Source organism: Myodes glareolus, chromosome 18 (assembly GCF_982192425.1).
Source record: "Myodes glareolus chromosome 18, mMyoGla1.1, whole genome shotgun sequence".
NCBI classification, from domain to species: Eukaryota; Metazoa; Chordata; class Mammalia; order Rodentia; family Cricetidae; genus Myodes; species Myodes glareolus.
Window position 1 is genome coordinate 59,694,296 of NC_142043.1, and position 23,103 is coordinate 59,717,398.

The 23,103-nt window shown below is 54.1% G+C and overlaps 2 protein-coding genes across 2 annotated transcripts in view; one reads left to right on the forward strand and one right to left on the reverse strand.

Annotated features, from left to right (window-relative positions):
- Positions 1-23,103, reverse strand: part of Rsph14 (radial spoke head 14 homolog) — a 78,634-nt gene that overhangs the window by 17,416 nt on the left and 38,115 nt on the right. The gene's annotated exons all lie outside the window — the stretch shown is intronic.
- Gnaz (G protein subunit alpha z) overlaps positions 1-23,103 on the forward strand; it is a 53,281-nt gene that overhangs the window by 6,847 nt on the left and 23,331 nt on the right. Inside the window, exon 2 of the mRNA XM_085679752.2 lies at positions 17,558-18,786. Coding sequence (XP_085535878.1) covers positions 18,064-18,786 — 723 coding nt within the window. The 5' untranslated portion in view covers positions 17,558-18,063. The remainder of the gene's footprint in view (positions 1-17,557; positions 18,787-23,103) is intronic.

A 23,103-nucleotide genomic window follows, 5' to 3' on the forward strand; every position in this document is an offset into this window, starting at 1 on the left:
GCTGTTTATTGTTTCCTGGGTCTGAATGAAAGAGGTGTGAGACTTGGACATTTTTAGCGTCCACCTATGAGAAAAATAAGTCCCAGGAAATCTGTTCTTGGGTAGCGACCCCCAGTAAGTGGTTGTACCTTAGTCCGTCCCTTTGAGTCCCATTCTTGCAAAGGGTTGGCATGTGCTAACTGGTGTGAAGAATGGAAAAGAGATGAACACCTATCACAAACAACCAGCTGGGCCCCGTCAGACCTGGCTGTGGTTCACGTGCCAGACAGACACTGGTCAGTTGCCTGGCTGCTAATGCTGGGCCAGACACCTCAGACTGACACCTGGCCCCTTGGTGATGTGGTGTGCCTCAGTGGAACCTTGATTAAACGAGGAAGCGGGATTTACACGGAAGTGGCGCACGAGAGGTGAATCGTGGGAAACTGCCCTAGGGGGATGAAACAAGATCCTGATGGAAGGAAAGCGAGACAGTCAGTGGCTAAGTGGTCCCAGATCTGAAAACAGCCTATCAGGTCAGGTCAGCAGGGCTGCTAGCCAGAGTGTCCTGAGACACTCTTGTCCTCCCCGCTTACCCCCACTTTAATTCCCCCACCTTTATTATTTTATTTGCTCACTGTTTTATTTAATTTTCGCAGTACTTGGAGTACTTTGCACACACCAGGCAAACCCTCTACAGCTGAGCTACCTTACCAGCCCCCCTCCCCTCGTTTTTAAATCAGAGGTGCTGGGCTGAGTGGACGGTACGGAAAGTTTTCATTTCTTATTCCAGATTCAGCGTGGCCGCCTAAAGCACGCTGTGGCGAAGAGGACTCTAAGGTCGTGTCATAGTTCAGAGGGAAACAGTCACGGTTGGCTAGTGATAATCCTTAAGAAGTTCACCGGGCAGGGTGGAAATGTGCCTGCCGGCAGCTAGCCAGCCCACTGTTACAGTCTGCCTGTTGCCCGGCAGCTTTGACTCATCCCCATATCTCCTTACTTGGGGATGTGGCCCTGACCCCTTCCCCCATACGCATGTGCATGTATGAGCATACATGCACACGCGTGCACACACACACACACACACACACAGGGAAGGACTCCTCACTCTCAACATTCCTGTCATTGGCATCTGGAGTCTCAGAAGCAGCTGGGCCACTGTCATTGACTGTCCCTTCTGTCCGCTGATGTCTGGCCTTCCTCCCTGCCCCATAGAAGCCTCACCGTGCAGACCATGTGAATGAATGAATGAATGAGCTAGTGAATCAGAGAGGCCACCTAGCAAGGCCAAGCTCCTCTCGGGCATAGACCTCATTCCTGTGTGGAACCCACAGAAGCCCGCCTGTTTGAGTGGATCGGGTTATCATGGGAAGAGAACACTAAACTATGGGTTTCCCAAGGAGGTGTTGCAGGGGTAGGGATAACGTGGGAGGAGGAGGCAGAGTGACCGGAACATGACAAGGTGTGTGAGCCCCAGACTCTGAGAGACTCAGTGTCCCGACCTGACCCATGGAGTGGTTCACCAGGGTGAAAGTGGGAAGACTCCCCTAGCTGCTGGGGGAGCCCCTGAAGGTCCTCCTAGATGAGGGTTGGCAAGATAGACCTGACAACCTTTTAACAACCTGGCTTCAGCGGGTCCTAGACCTACGTGAGAAACAACTTGACCTGAAGTGGTGGTGTGTGCCCTTCTGCCCTGCATCCATGCTGTGGTTGGGTAGGCAGAGCCAGGTGAAAGGGGGCCTCTCGGCAGGTTAGCAGTAGCCTGTATGTGAGGGTGGGGGTTGTGCTGACGGATGACCGGGCCCTGTGCCTCCTTCCCCAGCTCCACTCTTCATGGCATGTCCTCATGGGTCTTAGTTGCCCCGGCCGTGTGCATGCTCAGACCTGTTCACCTGCCCCCCTTGCCTCCGAGTGCCCTGTGGACCTGTGTCCAGGAGCCTCACGCCCATCCCTGCCATGAGTGTAGGTGCAGATGGTCTGTCCCTCAGCCAGACATTTGCTGCAGCAGAGTTGCCCCCTCACCCACTCTGTTACCTCTGATATGCACTGCAAACATATTTCTTGATAAATGCTGGGAAGAAAAATAATTAGAGTGTTGCCTCTATTATCCAATTTCTGATTAATCAAACTCTCTTTGTCCTCGGCCAAAATCTATTCATTTCCCTTAAACACTGGGCTGGTGCCAGGCATCGATTTCCTCTGCGATAACACCACACACACACACACACACACACACACACACACACACACAGCCTGCCCTGCCCTGTGGCTGGGGCTGCACAGAGGCATTGATGGGGCCACTCCTGTTCCCCTGATTCCACCTGCCTTTTCCAGGAAGCTTCCAAATTATATACTAGCACCCTCCTCCCTGGCCCAGCTCTTGGGGTTCCTGGGATCACCCACACACACACACAAGATACATCCTTGGTATCAGGTTATAGGTACATTCTGGGTCAGGATGCATTACAGCCCCTGGCCCTTAGCCTCTAGGGCTTAGAGATGTCTCTGTCACTGACACAGGAAGAAGGTCAGTGCTAAAGATGGGAGAACAGGCCCATTGCGGCGAGCAGGGGGGACTTCAGAACAGCTTGGAGTGTATATAGGGAAGGCAGCAACAGAAACCCAGCCACCCAAAATGTACAGGATAAAGGATGTCCCAGACTGTAAACCTGGTTACTCCTCAGCAGGGCAGCATTGCCCTCCAGGGGAAAGGGTATTCAGATGTCCCTTCTCCCATCCCTAGCTCGGTCATTTCATGCTGGTTACGTCATTGATCATGATTCAGAAAGGGGTTAGCACCCACTATACGCGATCTATGCAGTGACGTGTTGTCATGGAGAGAAACGGTACTGTGAGGTTAGACATGGATATTTGGGTCAGGGTGATTGGTTTTGCTTGTAAGGAAGAGACATCTGAACCGTCGGATGGAAGATGTCTCTGAACAAAATTCCACAGGCTTCGGCAGAGAAGAGATGGAGGGCACGGTTGTCCTCAGTTGTGATAGAGATCACCGGGGAGACGAGCAAAGGAGGGAGTGGGGGGTGGGGAGGCAGGTGAAGAGTGTGCCACAGCAGAGCCCCTGGGCCCTGGCAAGGCTGCAACCCTGGCTCTGAACTAGAAGGGCAAGAGACAGAAAGACGGCTTTAAGAAGCACAGCAGGGAGACACCAGCTGCCTTATGTCCGATAAGAAACCCTTAGCTGCTGGTGGAGCGCCAAGGGCATGGGTGACAGCAAGGGCCCCTGTGAGGTCACTGCTGCCGTCCAGGTGACAGACTAAGCAGATTAAGCTCAATGACCAGGTTATAGATAGAAGGATAACAAAGGGGCCCAGTCCTGGCCTGAGGTGCCCCGTTAGAAAGGCAGTGACTGAAAAGTCCACTGAGCATGGTGTGCACGCCATAGTACTCCCAGGAGCACTTGGTCATGTGACTACACTGTCACCTGCTGGTGTGCTACATGGGCGTTTGCAGCAGGGCCCTGGAGCCCTCTTCTTTGGAAACACTTGTGCTGATCTGCCTCTTCCTCAGAGTGGACAGCGCTGGAGCTCTTCCCCCTCCTAAGCTTCCCATGTGGTCAGGCCAGTGCTCTTCCATGGCTGGAACTTCACACTGCTCATTTTCGTCCCAGTGCTGTCCTGAGCCCCACCCCCACTCCCTGAGAATTCCTCCTGGGTGTGTGTTCTCCTTCCGCTCATCATGGTATAAGAACGTTCCAGTAAGCCTCTTTTTTTGTTGTTGTTTTAGTTTGGTTCTGTTTCTTTGAGACAGGGTTTTTCTGGCTATGTAGACCAGACTGGCCTCAAATTTAGAGAGCCATCCGCCTCTGACTTCCGGTGCAGGGATTGTATACTACTATGCCAAGCTAGCCTCTGCCTCTTAAGGACCTCACCAAGATTGTTCATCAAGGTTTAGGTGCGGACACTCACAGGCGGATCTCGCACTGACAAAATGCACTTTCCTGGGCCCTTCTCAGCCCTGAGGAGGATCCCAGCATCACACTGGCTATGTGAACTGAGTCTAAACCCAAGAGTAAGTTTAGATGGGTCCAGAAGAGGGCTGTGGGGCAGAACGAGGAAGAAAGGGGAAGGAGGTAGATAGATGGGAGGCGCACCTTGTGTTCCAAAGAGCAAAGAGAAGAAAAGGACTTTGGGAAGCACAGTTAGATTTCGGATGTCTCAGACAAGGGCCGGAATTTGCAGAGGTCCAGTATAGTGACATAAAGGTTGTCTCCCCAACCCACGGACCTGATTAAACAAACAGTGAACCTTCTCCAGGCCCCAGCTCCCCCAGGCAGCACACCATTTAATGTGGCTCTCACTAAAGACCCTACCTCTTGGCTGTCTTTTCTCCCCCCCTTCTCCTCCATAGGTCAAATTCTTCATCCTCTTCAGTCCTGGCCCAATTTCTTTCTGAGTCAGTGTTCCCAGTGAAGCTATCCCCCCTTGTCTGGTCAGCCTTGGTGGCTGTGGGCCAGAAGATTGGACATGTGGCTGGCCAGGGTCACGGAGATACAGGAAAGGGTCTCTCTAGTGATCTCACCATCCTTTAGTAGAACACTAATAGGCCACTGTGGCCTGCCTAGCTGTAGCAGAGCCTTTGGTTGGGTTAGGGGCTGTTGGGGGACGGGGTCACTATATACACACTCCTGTACGTCCTAATATCTGCTTGACTCTAGGAGAGAGAGAGGGAGAAGGAGAGAGAGCGCGCGCACTTGGAGGTGGCAAAGAAAGAAGACCTGCTGTCAGTTTGCAAGTCAGGAAGCTTGTAGGGGCAACATGAAAAAACTAATCCAGTGACCAGGGCCCTCATGACTTTGTTTGCAAAAATATCACAAACACAGTCATGTTTTCCTAAGCCAAATCAGGAAACCCTGCATTTTCTATCAATTTTCAGACACTTGCAGGGTTTGTGATAAATAAAATGCAAAATCATTTGCAAGCCTTATTGAAACTGGTGAGCGGAGCCTTCTCTCCCCTTTGCCATCTGCTCCCCGAGTGGACGGGAGCTCTCCGTTCTCCCTGGAAAGCGTGCCTTTCCAGGATGGTGGGTAGTCCTCCAGCACCCCGGAGCATTTGTCTTCCCGCCCCGTGCGTCAGCTGTGTTTGTCCCAAGCCTGTTTATGTCAGTTGTCCTTATTATAATTACATCCTTGAATATTACATAAACGAATAGAAGATGACTGTCAAGGGGGCTTCTGTAGAATCACGGCGGCTGATTTGTGAGTCCTCAAGAGCTGGGCATAGTTTGGTTTGGTGTGGGTAAGACAATTTAAGTCTGGGCACAGGGAGTAATAACAGCCCAGGGTTTGAAGAGCAGCTCCTTTCTCGCCACGCTGGTGTTGGAGAAAGTACTCTGGGTGTCATACAAGGTGCGCTGCTGTGGTAAAGCAAGGACACCGCCTGCAGCTCCAGAATGTGAGCCAGAGCTTGAGGGAAGATCCCAGCCTCACTGCACCGTAGCATGGGAATGTACTCCCATCTGTATTAAGTGATAAGGAAGCATTTAAAGTGCTTAGCTTTTGTTCCTCAGCGTTCTCTATAAATCTCTTCTCATTAAAGTGGCAAACCAACAGCCCCATCTTTGATACCAGTGTTTGGTGATTAATGGGTATCAGAAATGCATCTTAATAATTGATTACGTTTAAAGTTGGTCTCCTCGGTTGCGGGCATCTACTGTTTGTTTGTTCGCATGGGGGATGTTGTAATTCTACTTGAGAAGATGTAAACTGATATGCAACAAACATAAAGTCACAAGGGACAGACCAAGGGTGGGAGGGGACTGCTCGGTAATGAGTAACAGCTCCCAGGGAAGACCAACCTGAAAGCCCCTTTTTCCAAGGACTCTTAGAAGTTGCCAACTCGGTAGAGGGAGAGCCTAGGAGCAACCTGAAGGGAAGAGACAGACGCTCCTGGCATGGAAAGTGGGACCAAGGGTCCAGGAACCAGTGAGAGACGTAGTGAGATAGGGACCAGGAGGAGAGGGTATGGGCAGTGGGGACAAGGACTGGAACAAGTGTCCTCAGCCAGGGTGGTGAGGAGAGAATGGAATACGGAGGTGGGGCAGAGAACACAGGGCTGGGGCTGGGGGCTAGAAAGGGAATATAGATGAGGATCGGGACAGGGACGGGGGGGGGGAGGAGACATCAGTTGAGGGCTAGAGAATCGGGAAGAAAATATGGCATAAGAGCCTGGGAGCCTGGGAGAAGAGGGCACAGGATGAGTACCTGCCTGGTACAGAATTTGTAGCAAGTGATTATCTCAGGCAGGGAGGGCTCGGCAGTGGGAGAAAACCTGGGGACTCCTGCCCGTGTGGATGAGGGAACTAGAAACTTCTAAGTCTGGGGTCTTTGTTGGACGGGCCTCCTGTTCAGGAAGGATGGGTGGGATACCCACCTAAGGGAGATGTGTGGAAAGTAGGAGCCAAAAGGTCAGGGAAGCAGATAGAGGGTCCCTGGAATCTCAGCAGAACCAGGGCCAGCGGAGACCTCAGAGACCGAGATCCATACGGGCTGTTGGTATGTGACCCCTCCATCACAGGCTCCTGAGCGAGGTCACATTAGGTAACACACTCCAAAGGGAATGCTGGGAAGCTCCGCACTCTGTGCAAACATCTTTCAGCATTGGACCATCTATCCATCCATCTGTTCTGCGAATCTTTTCACAGAGCACCTGCTCTGAAGGAAGTAGAGCTGGCAGTTGGGGGTGGGGTAGAGCAGAAGCCTGGATAGGCCCACAGTGGGGATCTCAGGGAAGACCACACTCACAGCGTGGTCAAGAAGCATACCCTGGGGGCACCCAGGAGCCCTGAGGCCAGGAAGGGGCCAGTCCGCCCTTTCTTCCTGGGGCAAAATCCAGTACTACCGTGGAGCCGGCCTCACACTGCGCTTTCTAAAGCGGTCGGGGAAATGTCACGTGTGATAGGCACTGTGGGCCTGAGGGTGTGAAATAGAACCTGAACCTGGGAAGCAGAAACTGGGGGTTTGGTAGGGTTAACAGGAAGGAGAGGTGGTTGAGCTCTCTTCCCACCAGAGCAGTTCCTTGGTGGAATTGCCTACCCTGTCTTTGTCCAGTGTCACTGGCGTCGAGGCAAGCAGAGGTTTTTATCTCTTTTGGAAACATGTGGCTTTTGATCCCAAAATACATGTTGTATCAAGAGCCTAAATGAACTTATCAGACCTTCCCTGCAGTCACCCTGGCTGAGGGAAGAGGCACAGAGGAAGCCAGAACAGGGTTTGTATGTACATGACTGTCTCCCACATCCTCACTGGCACCGCTCGGCAGTGGCCTCGAGGGCTGCCCTTAATCCTAAGGCTCAGGGAGACCTGAACAGCCACTGCTCAGAGATGTGCGCTCCTGTCATCCAGACAAGTGTGGAAACGTGTGCCCCATCATCCAAACAAGTGTGAAAAAGTGTGTCCCTATCATCCAGATGAGTGTGAAAATGTGTGCCCCTGTCACCCAGATGAGTATGGAAATGTGTGCCCCATCATCCAGACAAGTGTGGAAACATGTGCCCCATCATCCAAACAAGTGTGAAAAAGTGTGTCCCTATCATCCAGATGAGTGTGGAAATGTGTGCCCCTGTCACCCAGATGAGTGTGGAAATGTGTGCCCCATCATCCAAACAAGTGTGGAAACGTGTGCCCCATCATCCAAACAAGTGTGAAAAAGTGTGTCCCTATCATCCAGATGAGTGTGAAAATGTGTGCCCCTGTCACCCAGATGAGTATGGAAATGTGTGCCCCATCATCCAGACAAGTGTGGAAACATGTGCCCCATCATCCAAACAAGTGTGAAAAAGTGTGTCCCTATCATCCAGATGAGTGTGGAAATGTGTGCCCCTGTCACCCAGATGAGTGTGGAAATGTGTGCCCCATCATCCAAACAAGTGTGGAAACGTGTGCCCCATCATCCAAACAAGTGTGAAAAAGTGTGTCCCTATCATCCAGATGAGTGTGAAAATGTGTGCCCCTGTCACCCAGATGAGTATGGAAATGTGTGCCCCATCATCCAGACAAGTGTGGAAACATGTGCCCCATCATCCAAACAAGTGTGAAAAAGTGTGTCCCTATCATCCAGATGAGTGTGGAGATGTGTGCCCCTGTCACCCAGACGAGTGTGGAAACGTGTGCCCCTGTCATCAGGATGAGTGTGGAAACATGTGCCCCATCATCCAGACGAGTGTGGAAACGTGTGTCCCTGTCACCCAGATGAGTATGGAAATGTGTGCCCTGTAATTCAGACAAGTGTAGAAATGGGCACCCCTGTCATCAGGATGAGTGTGGAAACATGGGCCCTGTCATCCAGATGAGTGTGGATTTAGCTCTGACTCCCTCCCCAGCACACACACTGACTGTACTCAGCCCTGCCAAGATGTCCACTTGGCATCTTACGCTCTAACATGGAGGGCTGTAATACGGAAGTGCCTCTTCCAAACCCAGGGAAACAGCTGCTCTGGGAGCCTGGTGGCAGCTGTGGCGTCCCACATGGCAGCCGCTCCTGGCACAACCCTGCCCAAGAACACTCCCCATCCAGCACAGTTTCCTAGCCCTGGTGTTAGCCTCCAGAGGACCACTCCCAGACTTTAAACCCTCCCTCTGAGGTGAGGGCATAATCTCGAGGTTGCCTACAGCCCCCTCTTCTGTGAGGTCAGCCATTCTTCACCAGTGCCGTCCTCCACCCGCCACCATGTCCCTGCCACCACAGCGCTGGTCTGTGTCAGGAACGGTCTGGTTATCTTCCAGCCATAACATGAGCACCTTGGTACGGAGACTCAGCTTGTCCTCCCCGTGTTTCCCTGCACAGTGCAGAGTGATACATACTAGGAGTCAAGTCTGAGAGAGCAGAGAGGTTGTGTTGCCCACGTGGCTGTGAGAGTGGAGAGCCGTAGGCCCAGGCACAGATCTGAGATGCTGACCAAAGCCGTGGAGGATGTCCTGCTACACAGGAAAGTGCAGCTGGGCAGAGAAGGAGATGAAGAGGAGTCTGGCCTAAAGACAAGGGGTGCCGTGTCAATGCCACAGCCCAGGAGTCTTTTCCCACGGGTGTCCCAGCAGAGAGGTCCTCTGGGCCCAAGCCTTCCGAGAAAACAGTGGCTCCAGAACCCAGCGTCTCCACCTCCGTCTCCGAGCAAGAGACAGTGGCCACCAAACCATAGGAGGCCCTGTGCTAGCCTTTCTTTATTTTATATAATTTATTTAACTTTATTTTATGTGCATTGGTATGAAGGTATCAGATCCCCTGGAACTGGAGTTACAGGCTGTTGTGAGCTGCCAGGTGGGTGCTGGGATTTGAACCTGGATCTTCTGGAAGAACAGCCAGTGCTCTTAACTGCTGGATCATCTCTCCAGTCCCCCTATGCTAGCCTTTCTCGTGAGGAAGGTAATCCTCTCTACATCTCACAATCTTCTGTCTTTGGGGAGAAAATCTCAGTTGGTGCCAGTGTGGCTCTCTGCATCCAGCAGGCACTAATCCTTGCTGTTTAATAAACGAGTGACCTCGCCTGGCTCTTCGCAGATGCGAGTCCCGGGCTAGCAGCAAAAACACGTCCTTCCCCTTGTTGTGTATTCCAGATAATTTCTATGATGAACGACTCTGGCTTTCTACTTAAAGTTCTTGAAGTATGGAGGTGTGTGTGTGTGTGTGTCCATTTCAAGAAAAACATTGTAGCAGGTTATATCCAGATGTGGCCACATTAGGAATGCAGCATGGGGTACAGAGGCAGGGGGAGGGGCGTGATTAATGCTGAGTTTTGTAGCCTCCCCTGAGAACGTCGCCTTCTCTCTTTAGAGCTCTACAAAGTCACGGACCAGTCCCTGTGCTTACTCTTACACGTGTGCAGGCGTCGATGAGAGCAGACCAGTGTGGGGTGAGAGTGTAGCTGTCCGCCAGGTGTCTGTGGCCACAGGCTCCTGGGCTGAGTTTCCCTAAACACCTGCATCCCCTGGTGGCTCCAGGTGCCCAAGGAGGCATGCTGCATCTGTAGACTGCACAGTGAAGCCCTGGTGCAGCCCAATACCTTCTCCCCAAGCCTGCTGTCTTGACTTCCCTGGGACAGACACTCCCAGAGGCCAGCCCAAAGCTACACTCCACTGTTCAAGAACACGTGCAAGTAAAATGGATTCCTGAAGAGTCTGCTGGGACCCTGGACAGTGACAAGGCAGTTGCAGTGTGGGGACAGATCTGGCTGCGGAGAACAGGTCTATAGCTGCGGGGTCTTGGCTTCAGGGGTCTACTTTGTACAGGAATAGACAGAGAAGGGAAGTAGAACTGGCAAGAGGGCAACACAACATGAAGACTCCTCCTGTAGTCTGGGCCTGGCTCTGGACAAACCTAACAAGGGCTGCTCCACCTCGGCAGGGAAGGAATCGAGGAACATACAGTATTGCAGCTGAAGCAGAGAGCATGCATCTAGCGAGGCAGGCATGAAGGGGCAGGAGAAAATGTTTCCGAATTAAGGGGGCAGGAAACTGGTTATCAGCGGCAACGGCAGGCACAAGCTTTTCCGTTTTCTTCGGTTTCTAAAATAAAGCCATACTGGGTGTCCACTCAGAGACTTCAGCTCCAGGGGTAAGCGAAAGGGTCCAATATCTATTGGGGTGTTCATTAATGGGTTCATTCATTCTGGGACAGGGCTTGCTATATAGTTCAAGCTGGCCCAGAGCTCATGATCCTCTTGCCTCTGCCTCCTGGGTGCTGGGACCATGTATCTGTAGCCAAAGTCTTCTGGACCCTGCTTCCCCTGATGGCTCTAGCTGCCCAAGGAGGCATGCTGCCGCTGCAGCCCTGGCTTGGTCCAATACCTTCTCCCCAAGCCCACTGTCTTGACTTCCCTGGGACAGACACTCCCAGAGGCCAGCCCAAAGCTGTTCTCCACTGTTCAAGAACACATACAATGAAATGGATTCATAAAGAATCCTTTCGTGGTGTGTATACCACCACACCCAGCCGAGAACTCATGAGAAGAAATGAATGAGCTTTGTTGGCCTGGGAAATCCTCCTGGCTAATGAGTTGGGCAACCAAAGGCCAGCAGTGTGTGAGCTGCCCGGGTGCTGGCCTCAGGGGACCTCAGATGCGCTGTTGCTGATAGTTCTTGCAGACTGAGATACGACATGGCTGCAGAGCTGAGACTTCCCTGTTACCTGACAGCCTGGTGTGGAAAGAGGGGCCTGGACTCTCACCTTGCTGCCACTGAGCCACCCGCCCTCTGCCCCCTCCACATTACGGCATGGTGGTTGGGTGCCACAGAAGCGTGGGAGGCAGAAGAGCTGCCACTGACAGGATAAAAGGTGACTGAAAAAGTGGAGGACATGGCAGTACTGAGGTTCATCACCACTTGGGGTACACTGGGTGTCCGTGGAAAACTTAAGAATAAGTTGGGGTCAGGCAGGTGCAAGCAGCCCCAGAGTGACTCCCATGGGTTAGAAAGGACTCCGTGATGGAGACCCCTGATTCTACCTCAAGACCTGTAACCACATACGCAAGACTGGAGACACCCCAGGCCAAATTTTTTGCTTGGGATACAAGACAGTGGGACTCCTGGTGCACCCAAGGTGTGTGATATTTGGGGACATTGAGTAGCCTACCAGTGTGTTAGGATGCAGCCTCACTGCCTTGATGTAACCTGGGCCTTGGCTAACCCACCACCTTTTGGGTCAGACACTCTAGGCCAGTGTTTCTCAACCTTCCTAATGCTGTGACCCTTTAATATAGTTCCTCATGTTGTGGTGACCCCCAACCATAAAATTTAGTTGCTACCTCATAACTGTAATTCTGCCACAGTTATGGATCATAACATAAATATCTGATATGTAGGATATCTGACACATGATCCCTCCAAAGGGGTCTCAACCCACAGGTTGAAAACCGCTTCTGTAGACTCAGGCGGGGCGGGGGGGCGGGTCTTAAGGAAGATGGTTGGCACTTGTGATAGAGTACAGTCACGAACTGAGAGTTCTGGCCTTGGAACCGGAACGCGGACTTTCAGTAGAGGATTCCCTCTGCAGGGTCAGGGTTTGCATGCTGCATACTGACAGTCTTTGTGCAGTGGCCTGATTGAGGCCAGCGTGGAGCTTGTAAAGAACTGGGGGGGCCAAAGAAAACCAGCTGCCAAAAACTGCATGGCAGAGTCATCATGCTATACATGCCTCTGGCTGCATGCATCTGATGGAGGGTTGGGATGGACTTGCCTCTGGCTGCATGCATCTGATGGAGGGCTGGGATGGACTTGCCTCTGGCTGCATGCATCTGATGGGCTGGGATGGACTTGTCTCTGGCTGCATGCATCTGGTGGGCTGGGATGGTCTTGCCTCTGGCTGCATGCATCTGATGGGCTGGGATGGACTTGTCTCTGGCTGCATGCATCTGATGGAGGGCTGGGATGGGCTTGCTGATACTGACTGATACAGTCCACGCGTCTGTACAGAGGTCCCAAACTCCAAGGAGAGTTGACTGCCCACCCCCAAATGCCTGTTGCTTTCTCTCAGCATCTCCTCTCCAATAGTGGCCCTGCCCCTCAGCTTTTCTGGACAGCCCTTAGGATGCCCCATCTCCTCCCTCCTCCCTCCACTCCATCACTGCCATGCAGCTTTTGTCTTACGGAACCACCTGCCACTTAGCCCTCCTCCACATCATGGCCCTGTCGCCTGGAATCTAGATAGAGGAGCTTTTCCCCTGTCTATTCTAACTGAGTGGCATCATCCAAACCCTAGTTGGCTTTTGATTTGCCGTCGGACCATCACTCCAGCTGTCCTGCCAGCCCTCTCACGGGTACCTCAGCCTTTTCACCAGCATCTCCCGCATCCTCAGATGCCCACCTATGTGCATCCTCAGCCACTTGCTTGCAGACATTTGTCACCTGCTAGGCGGCCAGCCCACTTTTGCAGGCTTGCTGCCTGTGAACTCCACCTTTGACCTTCCCCTCCTAATGGGAGCTCCGTTTTTACAAGAAAGTTTGGCACCTTGTCACTTGCTACTGTTTCTGCCCTGTATGCGGTCTGACTTCTGTTGTCTTTACCAGAACAAGTTTAGGAACTCGGTCTTCACCTTGTCCAATGCAGACAACCCCAAACTCCAAAGCTCAAAGCCATAGCTTCATAAGTAGGTGTGAGGTAATGCACTGGCTGGTTTTCCCAGCCCCGTTCTCCATTGCATCACACTTGGTCCCTCTTGCCCATGGCCACCTCGCTTTTAGGGTACCAGGATGCCGTGTAGAACTGCACACAGACACATTCACCCCATCCCGTGGAACAGCTGCGCCGATAATATTTAAGCAGGAGCACACACACAAGCATACACATGCACATAAGCGCATACATGTCACTATCACAAACACACATCTGCACACATAGCTTCAGACCATTTTCTTATTTCTCTTGGACGAAGGAAAACCAGGAGCCCAGCTCGGCGTCTCTTCTACCATGCCCCTCCCCCTCCCCTTGTCCTTTTCTCGTCTCTGCTGAGGCCCTGTGACCTCCCTTCAGTTCCACAACGACCGTGGCTCATCTCTCCTGCCCACACCCACGCATTCCAAACCTTTGTACAAGCCTCTCTCCTCTGTCTAGTTCTTTTGTTATTTTTGTCCATACCCAAGGAGACTGTGCTGGTAGATCCTGGGTATCACCCCGGGAACCCATGAGCTGTTTCTGGGCCAGGAAACATCAAAATATGTGGCCACCCGCTGAGCCTCTACCTCTGGCCTGATGACATCAAGCTGCATTCTGAGATTTGAGGAGTCCCTCAAGACCCACTAAAACCCAGGTAGACTCAGAGAAAGCCGACAGGAGCCTGGCCTCGGCAGGTAGGACTGGCTGAGGTTCCGTTTAGAGAAAAGCCAGACTTCTGCATCCGTCATCTTCCCCCAGCTCCACTGCTCTGGCACTTCCCAAGTATGACCAGACCCCACAATGGTGCTAAAAGAATTCTGGCCGGGGTGGGAGGGGGGGCTGGAGAGATGGCTCAGCAGTTAAGAGCACTGACTGCTCTTCCAGAGGTTCAGTTCCTAGCATCCACATGGCAGTTAACAACTGTCCGTAACTCCAAGATCTCACACCCTCACACAAGGCTGGTGATCTAGCAGAGGATAACCCCACCGTGCCCTCACTCTGACAGTTGCTTGCCCATGTAGTTCCCATGACACAAACTCACTGCCTGACCACAGTTTCCCCTTTATTCCCTTATTTGCTCCCTAGCAACCAATGTCCACTTATCAAGGACCAGCTGACCAGTCTTTGGCTCTGGGTTTCTAGACAGCAACAGATAGGGCTCCCGGATGGCAGCCCACTGCCCCCCACCATGCTCTCCCAGGTCCCCCGCAGCCTCGTGGTGATGAAACACATTTCCTGAAATTCAGATCACATGTCCATAAACGGAGAAACTTCTTCGCCCGCCACTTGAGACCAAAGGCCAGGCTGCTTCCCTTCATTCTCAAGATCTAGTGCTGCGGAGGGGTCACCGAGGCAGGAACAGGATGGACAGTTAGGGCAAGACTGTGCCCAGCTTCGGTGCCCCGCCTGCTCACAGCCACTCTCTCCTCTCAGTTCACTAGCTGTCCATCTTTCTCTCGCACCACAGCTTCATCAGCCGTAGGGAGACCTGTGCCTGGCGGGAGACACTGCAGAGCAGCCAGAGTGCAGAAGTAGCAGCAGCGTGGCGGGGAGGTACCTCACACGTGTGAGCTGACCTACAAAGAGCAGGCAGACGTCCAGCAAGAGACACCTACAGCATGAGTAGCCAAGGAGAGCAAGCAGGGCCTGACAGGCTCCCCAGGGCCACACTGTGGGAGGGGCAGGGCCAGGTAGGTGTCCACCGCCAGGAAGCAGACAGGCTCTTCTGTTCAGATACGACTCTGGACCAAGGCAGGGGGCTGGCCTACCATCCCTCAGGAACCGTAACTCTGGGGTCCCCTACCTAGAGTAGGGGTCACCTATCTTGACTAGACTGTGCTGATAGTATCGTAGCTGTAACTTGTCCCGAGGATCCTGTTTGTCTTGGCAGCAGTTTGGGAGGCTCATTTAGCAGCTCCACATTTTCCGGCTGACCTTTGCCACTAACGCCATCCAGATTAAAGGAGAGCTGGCTGGTGAGGCCTGGCTATTCCTTTGACTTTGAAAATACCAAAGAATATGATGTTAACAAGAAACGCCCTCAGCCAGACCTCAGGAAGGAGGGTGTTGTCCATCATGCTGAAATGGCATGAAATTGTGTTGGCTCCAGAGCTCCCCCCATGGCTTCCCTCAGTGCTCCCCTTTAGTGCTCCCCCCAGTGCCTCCCCCAGCATCTGCTAGAAAGACATCTTCCTGGAAAGACATACACACACACACAGCAGGCTAAAGATGGTACACACCTTTGTACCCTGGGGTCATCCGTGTGGACCAGGAGCTGTCCGCATTGACCTCTGCCTGCTCACAGACCATGAAGAGAGAGGCTCAGGCAAGCCCTAGTGTGATGAGAGACAGGGCCTTATCGACGCCATGACATTTGCTTAAAAACCCCCTTTATGTAGGTGATGGGTAAAATGCACGGCGGGGACTCCCCTGGAACTCTGTACTGCTGGAAAGTGGCTCCCAGACCTTTACCTACACAGACACACAGGAATGTGGCTCCAGGGCCCACGTGAGCATGTGCTGTTTGTGTGCCACCACTGAGCACGTGTGGCTCAAGGCTTCCGCTCCCAGACGTCTCGAGATGGCCTGAATGACATCTAATCGTTACTCCGAGCCACTCTACACCTGAGTGTCTCTGGCACACTCCATGGCTGCTCAGGCGGTGGGACTGCAGAGACACGGAGACCTCTTGCACCTTACCTTCCCTCCCTGTCTCCTACTCCAGCACCTGTGCAGGACAGTGGGGGGGGGGGCGCTGTGCACTGAGCACCGCCCTGCTCATGGCAGAGCTAAAGCCAGGGCAGGCTGCTGGCTTCGCAGTCTTTGCCAGGGGAGGAACGCAGGCAGCATCAGCACGGAAGGTCCTGCCTGTCACACTGCAGCTGAGGCCAGCTGTGGAGGCAGAAATGAGGAGAGGGCAGGGGAATACCGGAGTCTGGCTGAGGAGGTAAAGGTCCCGTGACGATGTCCCTGGTGACTAGAACAGTTGGGTGGTGACTGCTACTGGCTGGTACTTGCAGAGTACCAGGGTCTGTCTGTGCTAGATGCTCTCCCCCTCCCATATATCAGTGAGCAGGAGGGGCAAGCTCAGAGATGTGGAGTGAATTACCCGAGGTGCTGAGAGACAGCAGGGTACCTGGCCAAAAGCCGTGTCAAGAGATTCACACCCTGAAGACTAAAGGCCACAGCCACTGGAGAAAGTCAGAGCCGTGGGTCTAGTGTGGGTAGGACAGAGAGAGGCACAGCGTGGGGGATGGGCTGCCATTTCCCAAGGGTCCAAGTCAGATGGGTAAGGAGTGTGTGGGTGGTTGGGGAGCTTGGGTCTCATGCTGCTCACACATAAGAGTGGAAGCAGAGAGAGGCCCTTGCCTAGATTAGGAACTCCGTCTGCCTTGGGTCTTCTACCTCAGAGCCTGCTATCAGGGAAGGGGACATTTGATCGGTTATAAAGTATCTGCGGCATCATAGCCAAACAAAGACAGATCAGAGGAAGGAAAGCAAGAGCTGTGTCATGGCAGAGGGCCACCCTGGGCTCCCAGTCAGAGGCAGAACTGAGCCCCCTGCTGGAGGAGACCTGCCCCAGCCATCCAGCAGGTTGTTACAGAGGAATCACGTAGGTAACCTTCCCCCTGGTGGTCAACAGGTGTTACTGGCTCCAGCTGTGAGTCCAGCTGTTCCTCATTAGCACCCTAGCCCAGATAGGATCTGTGAAAGGTTCACCCTGAACCTGGATAGGGTGTAAACAGAGCATCCACGCCTGGACTCGGCGATGCCCAGTTCTCTGAGAGCCTCCCTGTCCTCTCCTGCCTCCCTAGACAGATTATCACCATATTGCCCTGATTGGCAGGCCTTGGCCGCTCCTCAAAACCTCTGCCTAGCTATTGCACACCCAGGATCCTGTGGTACCCCCACCTGCTGATCCCTCCCCGCCTGGAAGGGACAGCGGGACTCCACACACTCTATGCATCTGGCCCTACCACAGAGATGGCCCTGGGTCTGACGGGATGAAAGGTGGGAGATCCCCAGTTTCCCCTGACTTCCTTAAGGCTGGGACACGTCCAGGACTACACTGCAGAGTGGGGATGAGCCCCCTCTGTGTCCTGGAATGGTGGACAGCCACGGGGGGGGGGTCATACTGTGGAGCCCAAGTCAGACACACAGACTCAGAGGGGACAGGTCAGCCAGGCCTGGGAGGCAGGAAGGTGTGGCAGAAGTGAATCTAGCATGGGGGCTGCAGGCAAGAGCTCTGCACGGCTAGCTCCTGTCCGACCTGCACCTGGCGTCAATCAGAGCAGCGGAGTGGAAGGCAACGGCCAAACGTATTTGTTTTGCTGTGGGTTGGGCACTAGCCCTGAAGCACCGAAGGGGCTGGGAATTGAACTGTTCTGCTGTTTGCTGAGGCCCGGTGGCTGATCCCTTTCCCCATCCAGCCTGAGGTGTGCCCAGGAGATAGCTCATGCTGTTCTCTTTTTCGTTAGGTGAAGGGCCGGATGCAAGGCAGGGAGCCGGAGCAGCCCGAGGCAGGGGGGCCTCAGGGAACGCTGGGCCCTCCAGCCGTGCTTAGAAGCATCGCCACAGCAACCAGCGACCAGACAGCAGTAGCCTGAGCAGACACTGCCTAGGCAGACGCAAGCGGACAGCTTCCTACCGTGGCAAATACAGGGAATGACTACGGCAAATCAGGCCACAGTGCTGACAAGGGAGGTGGAGTGTCACTAGAGGGGAGGGTGTGGTCTCTGCCCCGCTGCACTGAGCGCCATGCCCACAGGAGAAGAGGTGCTGGGGCAGGGATTGCAGTGTGACACGGCCTTGCCCCAGAACCGGTGCTGAGTACTCCTGGGTCAGCTGTTTCTCTTGTCTGCCTGTCACACCAGCCCACATTTCACCATCCCTCACTGTGACCATTCTGTTTGTTGGCAAAAGGGGGAGAGGCACCCATCCTGTGCTCTGTTTCGGGGGGGCCCTGCTGCTGTCAGACCAGACCATGGGATGTCGGCAAAGCTCAGAGGAAAAAGAGGCAGCGCGGCGGTCCCGGAGAATTGACCGCCACCTGCGCTCAGAAAGTCAGCGGCAGCGCCGTGAAATCAAACTCCTCCTGCTGGGCACCAGCAACTCGGGCAAGAGCACCATCGTCAAGCAGATGAAGATCATCCACAGTGGCGGCTTCAACCTGGAGGCCTGCAAGGAGTACAAGCCCCTCATCATCTACAATGCCATCGACTCACTGACCCGTATCATTCGGGCCCTCGCTGCCCTGAAGATCGATTTCCACAACCCGGACCGTGCCTATGATGCCGTGCAGCTGTTTGCACTGACTGGCCCGGCGGAGAGCAAGGGTGAGATCACACCCGAGCTGCTGGGCGTCATGCGCCGGCTGTGGGCCGACCCTGGGGCTCAGGCCTGCTTCGGCCGCTCGAGTGAGTACCACTTGGAGGACAACGCAGCCTACTACCTGAATGACCTGGAGCGCATCGCAGCACCCGACTACATCCCCACGGTGGAGGACATCCTACGCTCTCGGGACATGACCACGGGCATCGTGGAAAACAAGTTCACCTTCAAGGAGCTCACGTTCAAGATGGTGGACGTGGGCGGCCAGAGGTCAGAGCGCAAAAAGTGGATCCACTGCTTTGAGGGCGTCACTGCCATCATCTTCTGTGTGGAGCTCAGTGGCTATGACCTGAAGCTTTATGAGGATAACCAGACGGTGAGTAAAGCCTGGGTTCCTACTGTTTGTTCCTGGGAAGCAGATGGACTTGTGCGAGCCAAGAGAGGCTTCGCCCAGAACCGGTCCTCAGCCTCGCCCAGCCACATGGATTCTTTAGCGGTTCCGTGAGATGGGGTGAGCATGCCCCTCGTTCTGTGCTCACGGGAGTGTGCTCTGGAGTGTGGTGAGTGTACTGATGCCACAAGGCTTCAGGGGCACTTCTGCCAAGTTGTAAAAGTCATGCTGGCACCCTGTAAGATCTCAGCCTCCCATGACTTCCCCAGCCTCAGGAGCGTCACTTTGACCTAGATGACACGTTCCACAAGACACCACACCCCGAGGACCCACAGGGCTCACCAGGCAGGACCACCCCCCACACCCATATCCACTCTGACTACCCTCCCCCACAGCCACGGATAGAACTTTGGAGCTTCCTTGTAGTGCTTGGCTTCACTGCCCAGGTTTCCCGGTCACCCTTGCCTCAGTCCAGTGAATAGATTGTGCCTGTGCCATATGCTGAGGACATGGACGGCAAGGCCTGGCTGGACACCCGGGGTGGTCCGTGTGGCCGTCTAGCAAACTATTAAGCTCATGCCAGCACCGCATAACATGTAGGTCCTGAGGACAGCAGCACGACGATTCCTTCTCAATGCAAACAGCTAGCCGCGATCGGGCTAAGAAGGGTTAAATCCAAGGGGCCGAGACCCGGCCTTGGGCTGTGGGGCCCTCACTGATCTTCTTTGAGTCGCTTATCCTAGGCTTAAAACCAGTGTGTGAGAAGGGATGCCGGAGAAGCAACCGGAAGGAGACCTAGGTTCAGTGGTTAGCTGACAGAGCCTGAGAACGGGGGTGGGGGGAGCTTCTGAAGAAACTGGGAGGCAAACGTAGGCCTTTTGCATGGAGGGGGTCGCCAGCATGCTCGGATCCAACTGAGACAGAAGGTGAGGTGCCCGAGCGACCAACACTCTCGGCAGGAATGGCAGTCGTGGGAGCCTGATAGTCAGACAGACGATAGTGGTCTGCTCTAGGGATGACTTCCTTCTGCCAGCCAGGAGCACTGAACAAAGACCAGAGCCTCCCTTTACAGCCTCTGAGACTCTGAGTGGGGTGTGATGCCTGGAACTGTGGTACCTAGGGGAAGGTATTGATGCCAGTGAGGATTCTATGGGCACGCAATGTCCACCATGCTATGAGGCAAGGGTCCAGCCTCTCCACTTTGGAACTCTGGTGTCTGGGCTCAGTGGCGAGGATGGGGCTTCTTCCTTTGTCTGATCCAGTTAAGGCAAGTGATGATGATTCTTTGAGTTCATCCAAGGACTCTTAACTTTGGGCCTATGTCCCCCAAAGGTGTCTGTGGAAGACTGAAGGCTCTGTCCACAGCTCTGGATGTCTGAGTGTTCTGGCCATAGAGAGAGCCTGCAGCCTGGCCATGAAGACAGAGGCAGGGCTCTCTTCCCCTCTCTTCCAGCATCCGGGTACCCTGGGGACTGTGCCAGGTATTGAGACTATTCCCAGTGAGTGAGGGGATAAGCTATAGGTGTAGGTGGTCCTGTTGACCGCCGTGGTCAACCTTGTGCCCGGGCTGTGTCTGTCAATGACTGAGTCTTCTTCAGTGTTCCCGCCCGTCCAACTTTTCTGCTTCTTCCCTTTCAGCAGCATGTGTGATTCTAACAGAGGAGAGAGCATGACCTGAGACCAGAGTCTGAGGTTGACCCAGATGTCAGGCAAGGAAAGCACAGTGCCTGGGGTTGGTTGTGGGAACAGTATGGTGGAAGGCTGGCCAGCCATGCTGTCGTTGCCCACCACAGAGGCTCTCTATAATTTCTCTACACGTCTGCTGGCAAGAAACTGCTCACAGGCCTTTCAGGCTTGGATCTGATGGCCTCATCTACCATCTCCTGGGCAAGCATGGCACATTCCCTCAGGGCCAAGCTCCCAGTCCCATCTCTTGCAGGCTTTGCCCACAAGTGTAACTGGATCCCTAGGCAGGATGCTTGGTCCCTGAGTTTCCTGACCCCCCTCTTCTCGCTCTGAATCTGTCATCAGAAGCAGCCCCAAGCTTTCCCGGCTCTGCCTGGCCTCTACCTGCCACTGTGTCACCTCTCTTCTCTGTGTGTGCTGTCTGTGGCTTCTGCGTGCAGCAGCTATCCATCCCTCCCAGAGTTCACAGCCATCCTGCCCGGTCCCTCCCTTTCCGCACCCCAGGACGAGAACTCATCTCAGGCAAAACTTCACTGGATGTCTTCCCCAGCCATAGCCTGGAGTCTGCACATTCCTCTCTGAGTACTTTGTAACAGCCAGGATCCCTATCCTAGGGAATAGGCCCTAGGAGCCCTGAGTGGGGTTCTGTGGCCTCGTATCTCTAGCCCTCTGTCAGGCCCATCCCTGGGGGGTTTCATTGAGGCCCGTGCTCACCTCCTGCAGAAACCAGGCTGAAGTCTACGAGGGCATCTCCTAAAGGGAGGGGTTTACAGCTGAGCCTACACACACACCAATTTATTCTCATTCATTTCTCTCCCTCTCTCCCTCCCACTTCTCCTCCCTTTTTCTCTCACCCTCTCCCCTTACCTCCTCCATCCCTTATGCTCCCCCTTCCTTTCTCTCTCTCTCTCTCTCTCTCTCTCTCTCTCTCTCTCTCTCTCTCTCTCTCTCTCTCATCCCCATGGGCCTGAGGAAGTAGTGTTGTTCACCAGAAAAGGAAATTCTTGATGACAAACCCTAGCAAAGCTGGGAATTCACTGGATTCCAGATGGTTCTGACCTTTCATGCTCCACCAGTAATATCTGACGATAGAAAACAAACAGGCCGCCAAGGAAAGACAGTGCCCTCCTCTCGTTCCTCCCACCCGCTGCCCTGCCGGTGCCAACAGTGAGCACCTCTCACCTCTCCCTTCAGCCAGATGCTGAGCCTGGGCTGCCACCAGCTGCCTCCTCCCCCTCCCGGAATGCCCTGCAAGTCCCAGCCCCTACAAGGACTCGGACCAAAACAGACCGCACTACTTTTTGCGAAAGCTCAATGAAGTTTGGGGCTTGTGCCAAGGCTGTGTACACCACTCGTCAGAGCTCTCCTTCTCTATTCAGCTCCAAGGCCCTCTCATCTTTCCTCTCACAGAGGCTGTGGTACCCCTCCCATCCCCATGCCTGGAGAAGGAGCCATTGCCCCACCCCCACCCCCCAGCCCGCCTGCTGGTTTCTGCGTCAGCAGTGTTGCCAAGGAGAGCTTCAGCATCTCCAGGCTTCTGGGCGCGCCAGGGCTGCAGTGAGCACAGGGCAGGCAGCACCTTGGAGGTGCAGGTTTTCAGGACGTCTGTGGAGTGTGGCAGCAGGCACATACGAGGAGCCATGCCATGTGTGTCCACGATCCGTACACTCATCTCCAGGATTTGACAGGTCTTCAGACCATCTGAGTCTCCAGCCTCCTTGGCAACCTTAACAGGCAGCTGCAGACTCCAAACCTAGGTGGGCTTTCCAGCGCCATCTGGTGTGCTCCCAGATGCCACCAGAGGCGGAACACATCCCAGAGACATGTGGGGATTTCTCCTGTGTGCCACCCCCTGACTGATCTGGTGAGCCAGGCAGTAGCATTCGACTGCCCACCAACCTCACACCCTCCCATCTGGGGATTTTTCACGGAGCCAGCTCCAGGGCTCAGGCAGACAGAGGGGAAAGGCCTTGTCCTCCTCAGATAACAGATGCAGGTCACTCAGGGGGCACCAGATTGGGAAATAGGAATAAAACAGCCCCAGCAGCCCATGTGGGACCATGGCCATGGCTGTGACCTGTGAAAGCACTCACAGGACCCAGGTCCTGTGGAAGCGGAAGGAAGCAGACAGCTGCCATCTAGCCTCTCCCTTTGTGGATCAGCTAATGGACACTGGAAGCCACTTAAGGGTAGAGGGACACTTTAGAAGAGACAGATTAAAAGGCATGGCTGTAAAGTGCCAAATGTTCTCATAGAGAAACCCACAGAGAGCTCACCACCCCGAGTCCCGCAGTGCCCTGCTGTGTGTCTGCTGGGCTGATACAAGGCCTGATTGGGGCGGGGAGTGGAAGCACTAGCCAACTTCTGACAGTGCAGAGTTGATTGGCACGTGGGGGACAGTCTTACATGGCGACTGTGTAATGCTCATAAATCCTTGTTGCTGCCAAGGACACCTGCCCCTTTTCCTGAGCTAACGGGCGTAGTCACCAGGGCTGTTCCCCCATTTGCTCCCATGTGGGATCAGTGGTGACCACTTGAGTCCCACAACTTCAGCCGAGCTTCAGTGAGGCTCACCGCAGGGAGGTCTCATGCTCACCTGGCAGACAGTTGGTCAGC